We start from the raw sequence: 13,029 nt of genomic DNA, 5'->3' as shown, positions 1-13,029 counted from the left end.
CCACTGGGAGGTCCGGGAAGGTGTCCAGGGTCCCCGAGGTGTTTGGGGTCACCAGGCTGGTCCCTGTGCTAGGGCACGTGCCACCCTCCATCCCTGTGCCACAGCCCCTTGCACTGCTGGTGACGGGCTCTGCCACAGCTCCCCTGCCCTGCCTTCCCATTCCCACAGCCTGGGAATGCTCCCAAAGCCACCGGGCCATGGAGATCCTGGCTCTGTTTCTAGCTGGGATTTCATCCCTGCAAAGGGGTTTTGGGAGGGAGCGTGGCACGGGCCGTGCCTGCCCTGCATCCTTGGGATCCTCCCACCCTACATCCCCCACATTCCTGGCATCCTCCTGCCCTGCATCCCCCTGCCCATTTCCTCATCAGCTCCACCTCAGCCCAGGGAAGAGGAGGAGGAGGGATGAGGCCTTGGAGGAGCTGCTGGGATTTATTCCCTGGCACACACTGACCCTGAAGAAGAGCAGCAGCAGCTCCTTGTCCAGCTGGGCCTTCCTGTGAAGGACCTGGGGGCAGGCGGGGAGCAGAGTGACCACCAGAGCGGCCTTGGGACCGAGCGGGGCAGTCGGACCCTCCCATTCTCCCACATTTCCAGTGCCCTCCCATCAGATTCCCAAAGTGGTGCCGGGGTGCTGCACCCCCTCCAGCCTCAGCATCCCTGAGCTGCCCACCCTCCCCTCCACCCCTAAACCCCCAGGAGAGCCCTAGCAGCGCTGGCTCCACTCTGGCTTTGTCACCCCGAATATCCCGGCTGCTTTTGGGGACTGGAGCCCAACGGCCTCGTCCCCCTCTCCGGGTGCCCCCCCTCGGTGCCCCCCCTTGCCCGTCTCACTGGTAATCAGCGGCGTTTGGGTCAGGAGACCATGTCTCCGAGATAAGAGCGTTCGCCTGACACTTCCCATGTCAGAGCACTTCATCTTGTGTGTATCAATCCCCAGCAGAGAAAACACGCAGGCGCTGATAAAGAGAAAACCGTTCCAGACAGGGGGACAAAAATAGTGCTGCCGGAGCTGGGCCCGTTCCCGCCAGCGCCCCGCGGCCGTGGCCTCCACCCACCCAAAAACGGGGCACTGGAACCCCACCAAGGGGGCTGAGCCCCGACTCAGCGGTGCTGAGAGCTCCTCCAGCAGGATGGGGGTCCCTGTGCCAGCCAGGGATGCTGCCGCAGCCCCGGCGCTGCAGCCACGTGAACACAGTGAGGGAAAAACGGAGGGAAAAGATGATTTTTCCAGCTAAACACGTGGCACAGCTGAGTGGGAACAGGGAAAATGATGGGGAGGGCTGGGAGATGCTGTGTGTTCCATGCTGGGGACAAAGCCCAAGGCCGGCAAGCTGTGTCCCCACGTGGGGACCGCCAGGCTGCAGGGAGCGATCCCACTGTGAGATCCAGGCGCATCCCACTGCCTGCAGGCTTGGGAAGAGCTGCTGCCAGCCCCTGGGGTGTCCTGGAACAAAGTCCATGGGCTGCAGCTCCCTGTGGGATGCCCTGGCAGGTGAACACCCCCCAGGTATCTCACCTGGCCATCGGTCCCTCGTTATCACGAGAGCAGGCTTATCTCCCAGCTCATTAACCAAGCTGGGCAGGGACCGGCCTGTTTGCTTTGGGGCGCAGAGAAAAGCAGCAGGAAGGAAGGAAGGGAGGAAGGGAGGAAGGAAGGAAGGGGGAAAAGCCCCTGGAGAGCCCAGGTGCACCTGTCTGGTGTGACACAGACCCCGGGACCACGGGGCTGCTCCTGGTTTATCTCCCCATCGAGAGATTCCAAAGGAACCGGCTGAGCTGTGCTGGGAACAAAGATTAATCCTGTCACCACCCCATGGCCACCGGGCGATCGATGCCTGGCACCTGCATTCCCACCCATCCCGAGGGTCCAGGGTGGGCACAGCGGAGGGAGGAAGCCTGTGGGGATGCCATGGGGCTGCGTCTTCCTGCGGCACGGGGTGTGACGGAGATGAACGGCCCGAGCCCACGGACACGGTGACCACAGCATTCCCACAGCCAGGGAAATGAACGGCACTGCCGCATCCAGGCACCTCCATTGGCTTTCCTTGTGGGAGGCGAGCAGGAGGGAAGGGCAGGGGGCCCCCAGACCGTGCCAGCCCATCCCATTCCAAGCTGTTCCTGCATCCCTTTGCCTCAGCTGCATCCAGAGGATTTGAACCACATCCAAACCAACGGCTCTGCCCCTCAGTGGGCATCCGGGCACAGAGGTCCCTGCAGTGTTTGCAGCTGCCTGGATACTATCAGGATAAATACTGCAATCGGTGTGTCACGGGATCACATCCTGGGATCAGCCGCCTTGTTCCGATTAAATTCAGTGCCCTGTGCCACCCTGAGGGGCCACGCGCCAGATCCGGCCCGGGCCCTGGTGATGGAGAGACTGGGAGATGGGGAGGGACGGATGGATGGATGGAGGGACGGATGGATGGATGGATGGATGGATGGACAGATGGACCTCTGAGCCCAGATCCCTGCCAAGGGACCGAACAGTTCATTTGGATGCAGTTGAGGCAAAGAGATGTGGGAGCAGCTTGGAATGGGATGGGCTGGGATGGGTGGGTTTGTCTGGGGCCCCTCTGCCCTTCCCTCCTGCAGGGAAAGCAAATGTGGGTGCCTGGATGTGGCTGCACCTCTGGAACATCCAGGAGCAAACGTGGGCGGCTGCAGGAGCTGGCCTGGCAGTGGGATGGATGGATCCGTCAGTGGGTACCCAACCTCCCATGGCTCTGCCACTCCTGCCCAGGGAAATCCGAGCTGGAGAAGCCCCGGTTCCCCCTGGTTCCCCCCAGTTCCCCCGGCGGCCCCGTCCCGGCCTCAGCTGCTGTTTTTAGACGCGGCGAGAGCGCAGCGGAAGGAATAAATCCTGACAACTCAACTACTGCAATGATGTGATGGCACCGCTCCGATAAGATGGAGGGAGCCGATTGGGAAGAGTCTTAAGCTGTGAACACGCAGCATCTCCACTCTTCACCTCGCTCACAAAGGGAAATCTCTCCAAAGGGGCTAAGGAGATTATCCCGGCTTTGCCGTCCCGGGTGCTCGAGTAATCAGGGCAGCCTTGGGGACGACAAAGGAGCGAGGAGGGTTTAAATCGAGCCTTGCTGGGCTGCGCCTGCTTGGGCTCAGCCTGGGCTTGCTCTGTGGATGGAGAGGGGATGGCTGTGAAAGAGCCGGGCTCTGCCCCCGGTTTGGGGTGCTGGGGACGCCCTGGCGGGGCGGGACCCGAGGGGGGATTTCCGCCTTTATCTCTCTTGCCCATCGCTTGCCACTTATTGATTGTTTGCTGCCCGAGTCCAAAAGCGACTCCTTATCAGGCTGAACCCTGCCCCCGGATAATGGAGCAGCCGGGCCCTGCCCCACGCCTGGAGCGGGCACCACCCGGCCCCGGGGGGGCTGGACAGGGGGGCTGGACACACAGCGGGGGGGGGCTGCACCCCAAAAGGGCGCGCTCCCCGCTCGCCAGCTGTGGGGCACAGCTGGCAGGCGCTGGCGGCGGGGTGGCACCGGCTGTGCCACGTGTCGCCCGGGATCGCCCCACGGAAGCTGGGGTGCCCTGCCCCAGCAGGATGGGCTGATAAGCATTCCCGGGACATTTGTGTTTGGGGTGTTGCTGTGCCTCGCTGGGATGGTGCTGGGAGGGGGTCCCCGTCTCCAGAGGGTCCCTGTCCCAAGGGGTCCCCATCCCCAGGGGTGTCATCCCTCATGACAAGGGGTTCCCCACCCCAGGAAATAACTGGCACCTGTGCCTGCAGGGATGTGGATTTAACACTGGGAATAAGATCAGAAAAGGCTCAGGGAGGATGGGAAGGAGGAAAACTTCCGGGCTTCCCTGGGGCTGCCAGGGCCTCTCTGCCAGGGATGCCCTGTCCCTGCTCTGTCCCTGCTCTGTCCCCACTCATGGACCCCATCCCAAGGGGTTCCCATGCCCCATCCCAAGGCAGCCCCTGTTCCCAAGGGTCCTCCTCACAAGGGAGAACCAGGAAACACACGGGACCTGTGACCACAGGGCCGGGGACAGGAATAAACACTGGGAAAAACACCAAAAAGCATTCAGGAAGGATGGGAAGGAGGAAAACTTCCTGGCTTCCCCAGGGCTGCCAGGGTGGCGGGACCCCTGTGCCAGGGACACCCTGTCCCTGCTCTGTCCCCTCTCCCAGGGCTGCTGGGACCCCCCAGCTCTGCCCAGGCAGCGGGAAGAGGGCACTGGCGGGGGCAGGAAGCCGGAGAGGGGGAGGAAGGGGAACGCAGGGGCCCCGGAGCCGATGCAGAGGGAAGATATCCCGTCCGGAAAAGGGGAGGGGACCACAGGGGGGTCCGTGCCACAGCCCCAAGTGCCTGCAGGGGGATGGGAGAGCCCCCAGGAAGGGGGTACCCAGATGGAGAAGGAGGGTCCAAGCCCCAAATCCCCATTGGTCCTCAGATCCAGCCAGGGCAGAGCAGCAAGAGGAGTGATTGACAGCTGTCAGTCATCACCAGGCTGGCAGCATCACCCTCAGGGCTCTCACCACAAGAGTGTGAGACATTGCTCTGCTTCCCAAGGGAAAATGGAAGGGAGATGGGAACAGAGATGCCTGAGCATCCCTCCACCCTGTTAGTGTCCCCAAAAGGATCCTGAGCATCCCTCCACACTGCCAGTGTTCCCAAAAGGATCCTGAGCATCCCTCCATCCCAGCCATGTCCCCAAACTGCTCTGATCACCCTTCCACTCAGCAACGTCCCCAAACCAGTCAGAGCATCCCTTCACTGTATCAGTGTCCCCAGACTGTCCCCTCCACCCTGCAGTGACCCCAGCAGGGACAGGTGCTCTTCCATGTCCCAAATCCAGGACAGGTGCCTCCAGCACTGCTGGGATTGTCCCCATCCCGCTGCCTTTGGCAGGAGGATTTGCTGGACACGAGCTGGGCAGGGGGAGGATGTCAGGGTGCTGAGCACCCCCTGATTTGGGACGGTGGGGGTGCCAATTCCCTGAATCCCCACTGCGCCCATCCCCCAGCATTCTCCCACGAGCACCGCTCTCTGCTGCTCCGCTCCCAGAGATAAAATGGAATAGCTGGAATAATTTTTCCCACCCACACATACCAGGGTGGAGGGGGAGGGATGGGGCAGACGTGGCGGGGGCCATGTCCCCCACCACCCCCGGACGAGCCGTCCCCCCCATTGTGCCCTGCTTGCCCCGATAATAAACCTTGAGGTTTCCAGACAAACTCCGGGCAGCCGGAGATTATTGAAGCTGGAGATAAACACAACCGAAGGGGAGCCGGAGCACAGGGGAAGGGGGAGCTGGGGGGGAAAAAAAAAAGGAGTTGGGAGTTTTAATTAGATGCACCAAAAAAATGAGTTGCACTGTGCCATCCCGATATGGAGGGTGGGGGATGAGGATGGGTTTGGGGGGATCGGGAGAGGAGCCGGAGCTCTGTAATCAACCCAGAGCCATCGTTACCTCCCAGAGGAAGTATTAATATTAAATTAATATTTCATAATGAGGAATTAATTACTAAATAAAGCCCAAGCAGGCAAGACAGCAGCAGGGCTTGCGGTTCAGCAAGGTGGAGCTGCAAATTGTGATGCCGATGTGGGGAAGGGGGTGAAGAATTCCCTGGGAAGTTGGTGGGACACGACTGGCTGGGACAACGCAGAAGCCACCCAGGGTTTGGTCACAGCTCCTCCATCCCGGCCCTGCCCGTGGTGTTCCCACAGGGACAAAAGCGAAAAAGCTTCGTCCCACCTGGTGGAAAGGGAAAAACCCGGGATTCCCAGGGGCTGCAGCCTCCCGGCAGCTCCCGGTGGGAATTCTCTGGTGGCTCATCGTGTGGTTGAGCAGCCTGTCCCCCAGCAGGGCTCTGCTCTGCTTTCATTCCTGCCCCAGCTCCATGTGAAATTTGCCAGAGCTTTTCGTCTCATCCTTCTGGGAAAACTGGCTGGAATTGCTGAGGCTGGCTGGGCAGGGATGGGACAGCCCTGGGATGGGAGTTGGAGGCTGTGGGTGCTCCCAAAATTCTCTGCTACCGGCCCTTCTCCAGAGCAAACCAAAATGAGTGGGAAAGATGGAAACCTGAGGCTGTGGGGGAATTTGGGATGGTTTGGGGGAATCTGGGAAGGATGGACATCCTGTCTCCAGCCCCGCCAGAGGATGGAGTGAGCGCAAAGCATGGCCATGCTCCATTGGGAAGCAGAACGGAGCCAGGATATCCCAGCACCCTGGATGAAGGGGTGGCACATCCGTAGAGGCTCCCAGGTTGAGCATTTCAGCCTCCAGCTCCCGGGAATTTGCCCGTCAGCCGGACGAGCTGCAGCCCCCTCCAGGGAGCAAGGTCATTTCAAAGATAAACCAAAACCCCCCTTCTCGCTCCTGCCACGTGGGGCTGGGGAGCCCCAGGGCGAGGTCCTGGCAGGCCACATCCCCTCTGGAACAGCAGGAACACCTCTGGGAGCACCAACCCACAGCGGGGGTGACCCAGTGACCCCCCAAAACCGCCCAGGGGACAGGGAGGCCCCGCGGGACGCGAACAAAGGCCCCCCCGGCGCGGCGCATCCTCGCGGCCGCCATGGCTGACACTGGCGGATCCTGCCAGATAAAGCAGAAAATTCAGGCTGCTCCGAGCTTCCCTTTTCGCCAGCTCCATCCCTGATAAGTGCCGAGCCTGCAGAGCTCCTGATAGCCGGGGCTATCGCGGCGGTTGGTGCGAGAGGAACACCCTATCGGCGCGGCATCGCCGGCCCGCCAGCGACTCCCAGCCACACCGAAATTAACACCACTCCAATTACCAGAATAGAGATGGGCTGCGAGAGGCCGATAATAAAATCTCTTTTACGTAAAGAATGCAAATAACCCGCTCCGAGAGGCGAGGGGGAAGGGGAGGCACGGCCTCAGCCAGGCTGCCTGGCTCCTTTCGGGAGCTGGGGATGAGGGGCTGATGGTGACCCCACAGGGAATGGGGGGATCCGTGGGGTTGGAGTGGCAGACCCCTCCTGCCCTGCACTGGGATCCCGGGAGCGCCGGGGGCAAAGGGCTGGGGAGCAGATAAGGAGGAGCCGGGGGTGGCCTCGCAGCTCCTTCCTGCCCCGCACGCAGGAAGGGCCGGGATATCAGCAGGGCCGGCAGGAGCTTCCCCTCGGCCGGGCGGGAAGGGGGAGCGGGGTTGCCGCCGGGCTGTGGGGATTTGGGCAGCTGCAGGAGCATGTGCGCTGGCAGCCGCTGCTTCCCAGGCACCTCCAGCACCCGCAGCCTGGTGGCCTTGGGGACACAGCGGGACCCGCCCGGGGCATCCATCCCCAAAGGCCGATCGCTGCCCTGGATCGGGGTCACCACCTCCCTACCCCAAAGCTGGGAGCTCCCCTGGGAGGAGCAGGGTGTGGGCAGCACCATCAGGGCCCGAAATGTGGCACATCCACCCCTGGAGGTCTCAGGTTCCCCTGGTCCCATCCCCATCCACCTGCCAGGAGCCGTTCCCAGTGGAACAACCCACGACTCCAACCAAGCAGCGATGGCCATGAACTAAACCACAAGAAGTTCCACCTCAACATCAGGAAGAGCTTCTTCCCATGGAGGGCGGCAGAGGCCTGGAGCAGCTGCCCAGGGAGGGCGTGGGGTCTCCCTGTCTGGAGACATTCCAGTCCCACCTGGACGTGTTCCTGTGCCACCTGCTCCAGGTGCCCCTGCCTTGGGCTGGATGATCTCCAGAGCTCCCTTCCAACCCCAGACATTCCGTGACTCTGTGAATCCGTGTGGCACAGCCCCGTAACCTCGTGGCTTTGGAGATAATGGGTGATAGGGCTGGGGGCGCCCACAGGGCCAGCCCGGCGTTGCCGGTGCCCTGGTGCCCACGGAGATACCAGGGGGAGATAGAGGCTGAATTTGCTCCTTGGGGTTTTGATAACCATCACCAAACCACCCCAGCGTCACTCTTGTGGTTGCCAGGATGTTGGTGAAGTGCCCTGGTGCGACGCAGGGTGGGTCCAAACCCTGCCAGTGCCAGCGAGAGCGATGCCAGCTGTGGGGATGGCATCCCTGCTGCTCCAGAATCCACTTTTACCATCCCAACAGCATCCCGGGGACGCGGCCAGTGACAGCCATCGCCTCACACCTCCCCTCCAGCAGGAGTTCTGGGCTGTGCAGCCCGCCTGGCTCCCAGTGCTCCCAGTCCTCCTCATACTGGTGCTTGCAAGAGGAGGGGTATGCTTGAGGAGCGCTCCAGCAGATCCAGTCAGGATGCTGGGACGGAGCAGGACGACTGGCCACACACCAGGGACTCACCTGGCCCATTCCATGTGTCCGGCTCCTGGGGGTTTTCTCCAGGATCCGCCTTGTCCGGCTCCTTCGGACTCTCCAGAGCATCTCTGGACTCTGCAGCAGGAGGGGGAAGGCAGCAGGTCACGAGCAGGGAATTACAGGGGCAGCATTCCATGGGGGCTGGGACCACGGGGCCTGGTGACACCCGTGGGATGGCCACAGGGAGGGGATTCACATCCCCCTGGGAATGCCCCATCAGGCCAGCCAAGCCCCTCCACCCCAAAGACTCCCCAGCCCAGCCCAAGCCCGCGGCACATCCGTGCCATCCCACGCCAGCGGGCTGCGCCCCGCTCCCCTCACGGCTCTATTTGTGGCGTATTCATAGCAACTTGATAACAATTATTTTCTCCATTAACTGCTGCTGGAGATGGGCTGATAAGGCCAATCTGCATATGACAGTGTGGCAGATTAGTGCCCAAAGTACATGTTTGCCTTGGCGTCCCGGGCGGATCAGGCAGCGCGGAGCCCAATCGATCGGCGCCACCGCGGCCGCCCAGCGGTGACGTCACCGCCATCGGAGATTATTAATACAGGTGATAAGCGCAATGATTAACATCAAATAAATCAATCACCGGGTATAAAAGTCCTATTATTTTTGGCTATAAATCAAAGTGCCTGGCATATCGATTTTTATCCATCGCGCTGAAAGCTTTAGTGGCCGTTATTGCTGCTTGGCCTTATCTCTGCTATCACCTCTTTATCGAGGCAGGCCAGTGCCAGGTGCAGCTCCGCGCCCCGGCTCCGGCTCCTCGCCCCCAGCTCTGCTCCCCCATCAGATAAGAGACCTCGCTTCCCTCCACCGCTGAGCAAAGTTTGCCTGGGAGACCGCCCTGACTCAGCTACTGGGGTCCCTTCCCTGCTCCAGTTATCAGGTCCCCTCCCTGTTCCAATTATCGGGCTCCCTCCCTGCTGTGCTGTAGGATCCCTTCCCTGCCCTGGCTGTCGGGGTCCTTTCCCTGAAATCGGGGTCTCTCCTTGCTCCAACTATCAGGGTCCACTCCCTGCCTTGGCCGTTGGGATCCCCTGGCCTGCCTCAAATATGGGGGTCCCCTCCCTGCCCTGGCTATTGGGATCTCTCCCTACCTCATCTGTTGGGGATATCAGGGTCCTTTCCCTGACCCAAATTTTGGGGTCCCTGACTGTCTCAGCTATTTGGGTCCCTTCCCTATCTTGACTATTGGGGTCTGTTCCTGTCCCAACTCTCAGGGTCCCCTCCCTATGCCGGTTATCGGGGTCCTCCCCTGCCCCAGCTGGTGCAGATTTCTGGTGCATCGTGGCCTGGCTTCCCTGGTTTTGGGGGACACTTCTCCCCCAGAGCCAGCAGTGGGAGGCAGCGGGGTTTGCCGGGAGCCGCGGCTGGGCTCGGTGAGGCGGCGCAGCCTTGCCCCGGCGCGGTTATCTCAAAGGGCACTGCAAACATTAACTGATTGGGATTTGCCCCCACCTCCACAGGAAGGAACTTAAAGGATATCTGGGACTGTTTCAGCCCGGCCCTGAGTCGCAGCCACCTTTGGGGCGCGGCACAGCGCGGTGCAGCTCGGCACGGCGGCAGCCTGGCGGCTGCGTGGGCAGCACGGTAGCACCAAAGGCCCTGTGCCCCCAACCCACCCAGGGCCAGCACCTGTGGCCTGTGGGGCTGCTGGGCACCCTGGGGAAGTCACTTGGTACCCCAAGGGATGGGACTTTGTGCCCTGGGAGCAGGGACTTTGCACCCGGAGGGACGTGACCAAGATCTTGAATGGGGAAAGGAACTTTGTATTCCAAAGGACGTGACTTTGTACCCCAAGAGGTCACTCTGCATCCCTGGGATGGGACACTTTGCACCCCAAGGAAGGGGGAAGGGTCATTTTGCACCTAAAGGGTCACTTTGCACCCAAAGGGGTCACTTTTTATCCCAAAGAGTCCCTTTACATCCCTGTGAAGGGTCACTTTGTACCCCAAACTCTGTGACTCTACACCCCAGTGGGGTCACTTTATCCCCCACGACTTTGCAGCCTGGGCTGTCCCCAGGGTGTCCTGCCACCGGCCAGAGGCTGCCCAGAGGGATGGAACCCCCCAGGGACACGGGGGTATCACTCACCCACCAGTCCCAAGGGGTGGCCATGCTGCTTCATTAGCTAATTAACACCCTGCCCCACCAGCAGAGACTGTCCCCGTGGGGAGGGGACAGCAGGGACAGTCCCAGGGCTCACCATCACTGCCGGGGGGGCTGCAGGTGTCGCGCTCGGCGGAGCCCTCGCGGTCCGAGGTGGCCCCGTCCCTCTCCGAGGGGCTCTTGTCCCCCACCGGGGCATCCTCACCTTCCTCCATCGCTGCCAGGGAACCTGCAGGAACACGGACAGGCTGGTTAGAAGGGGACAACCCGAGGGAAAAGACCCCAGGAGGTTTTCCCAGCTGGGAAATCAGGATGTTGGGAGGAAACACCCCACAGGAAGGGAAGGGAAAGCCCCTACCCAGCCATCCCGTGGCCCAGCACCTCCCTGGGGTCCCTTGTCCCCTTGCAGAGGTGGCCCTGTCTTGCTCCAGGTGTTCCTGAGGTGTCCCCTCCCTGAGGCACTGCGGGGAACAAGCCTGGCAGCAAGGGGGGCACACGGCTGTGGCGTCACCCGTCCCCAAAAGGGACCCCAGAAATGGCCACCCCTTATCTGACGGGGGACGCAGACAGAGGGGGATGACGCCGCAGGGGGGACACAGAGGGGACAACGGGGGTGCACAGGGGGGACACCCCTCAGCCCTGCCACCCCTCTCGGCCGTTTCCATGGCAATGCAGCGTCCCTGTCCCCCCCAAAGCACGACAGCAAGGCCCAGCACCGGCGGCACACGAGGCTGGCACCGCACGATGCCGCGGTGCCGGGGGCTGCCGGGGCCCCACCCGGGCCCGGGATCGGGGGATCACGGGGGGATCGGAGTGGGGCCAGCCCGTCTGCAGACCTCAGCTGCTCGCAGTGACTCCAGGCATGTATATTTACAGCAGCAGAACAAAGAGCCCATAATCTATACAAAGCACACAACAATGAGCGTGAATAAAGAGGCTGCCGGAGAAGGGAAGGCAATTTATTCTAATTCTGCTAATTTCAGTTCCAGCACAATTAAAAAGGCTCTGATAATATTCAGAAACAATCGCCAGCTAACAAATCGTTTCTCCCGCTGTAAATGAAACATTGTTAGGCTAATTTCTTCCTTCACGCCTTCACGGCTCTTGGGCTTCTGATAAAGTTAACCCAACGCTCGCCTGCGCCGGGGTTTGGCACCTCCAGCCTGCCCAGGGAGGGGTGGACGGGGCTGGGAAGGGAGGGGTGGGACCAGGAGGGCACCTGGCACCCACCCAAGAGTGCCGAGACCACCCACATCCTGCCCGGGAACAGCGGGAAGCAGGATGGGCATGGCTTTGGTACCACAGCATCATGGCCTACAGGGGTGATGGGCAGCCAACAGCATCCCATCCATGGTCTCTGGATGCATCCCATATCCCACCCCGAAATGTCCATCCCCAGCCAGGAGGGAGACGGGGATGCCCCATATAAATCCAGCTGGGGTTTGAGTCCTGGGGTGTCACCGAGTTCCTACAGGGGTGATGCGCGGCAAACAGCATCCCAATACCACGTTACTGGGGTCCCTGGATGCATCCTGGGATGACCCACATCCCACCCTGAAATGTCTGTCCCTGACCAGGAAGGAGATGGGGCTGCTCCATGTAAATCCAGCTGGGGTTTGGGTACTGCGGTGTCCCCCAGTGCCTACAGGGATGACGGGGAATCAGCAATCCCGGAATCTCGTCACCGCGATCCCTGGATGCATCCTGGGACCACCCACATCCCACCCCAAAACACCGAGGGGCCCAGCCATGAGGAAGACGAGGATGCTCCACGCAAACCCAACTGTGCCAAACCTGCTTCGGGGATGACTGGTGGCCACCAGCACCCTGGAATCATCTCACACCATCCTTGGATGCATCCCACATCCCACCCCAAAGCACTCCCAAGCGCGAGGGAGATGGGGATGCTCCACATAAACCCAACCATGGCATTTGGGGACCACAGCATCACCCAGTGCCCGTGGGGAGGAGGGGTGGCCAACAGCATCCCGGAATCACGGCCTGGGATGCATCCCGACCCCGCTGCAGCGTCCCACTCCCCACGGATGGGTGCCCACGGAGGCACCGCCGGCGCTCCCAGCTGCGCGGGTTAAACGAACCGCTGGGAAAACAACTCTAAAAAACGGGGAAAAAAGGGGGAAAAAAAAGAAAAACGAGTGAGGGAGAGGGAGCACGGAGCAGGAGCGGAGCGTCACTTGCTGGGATTGCTGGGAGCCCTGCACAGTTATCACCGCACACAGCCTCCCTCGGCTGGCCTGATCTGTCTATTCTTCATTAAGCAAATACGCTGAAATGGAAATGAAAACATAATAGCTATTTGATTCTCGGCGAGATATTTTGCATATTGGTTCAGTGCTGATAGTGGAATTTCATCAACTCCCTTTTTTCATGCTTTAAAACTGAATTACTGAGGCTGGTTTTACAGAGAGGGGAAGAGCCAAAAAACGCTCCCTTCCAAGATACTCCGCTTCGACGATTAACTCTTCTCCCTCCCTCCTTCTCTCTTTTTTTTTTTTATTGATAACGAGCAAGGATTTCTTTTTTTTTTCCCCCTTCTTCTTTTTCTTCTTTTTTCCTCAAAAAAAAAAAAGAAAAAATAAAAACCGACGGTGACTCTAAAAACTTGCAGGAAGCCGAGGCCGTGAGC

At 60.7% G+C, this 13,029-nt stretch overlaps 1 protein-coding gene across 1 annotated transcript in view; it reads right to left on the bottom strand.

Moving 5' to 3' along the window:
* ZFPM1 (zinc finger protein, FOG family member 1) overlaps window positions 1-13,029 on the bottom strand; it is a gene marked incomplete at both ends in the record, with an annotated part of 33,544 nt that overhangs the window by 7,982 nt on the left and 12,533 nt on the right. The window contains 2 exons of the mRNA XM_082290347.1: window positions 8,252-8,341; window positions 10,480-10,611. Of these exons, the coding sequence (XP_082146473.1) occupies window positions 8,252-8,341; window positions 10,480-10,611 (222 nt within the window). The remainder of the gene's footprint in view (window positions 1-8,251; window positions 8,342-10,479; window positions 10,612-13,029) is intronic.

Source organism: Coloeus monedula, assembly GCF_965178545.1.
Source record: "Coloeus monedula genome assembly, chromosome: 13".
NCBI classification, from domain to species: domain Eukaryota; kingdom Metazoa; phylum Chordata; class Aves; order Passeriformes; family Corvidae; genus Coloeus; species Coloeus monedula.
The sequence above is the reverse complement of the archived record's forward strand: the minus strand, read 5'-3'. Positions and strand labels throughout refer to the sequence as shown.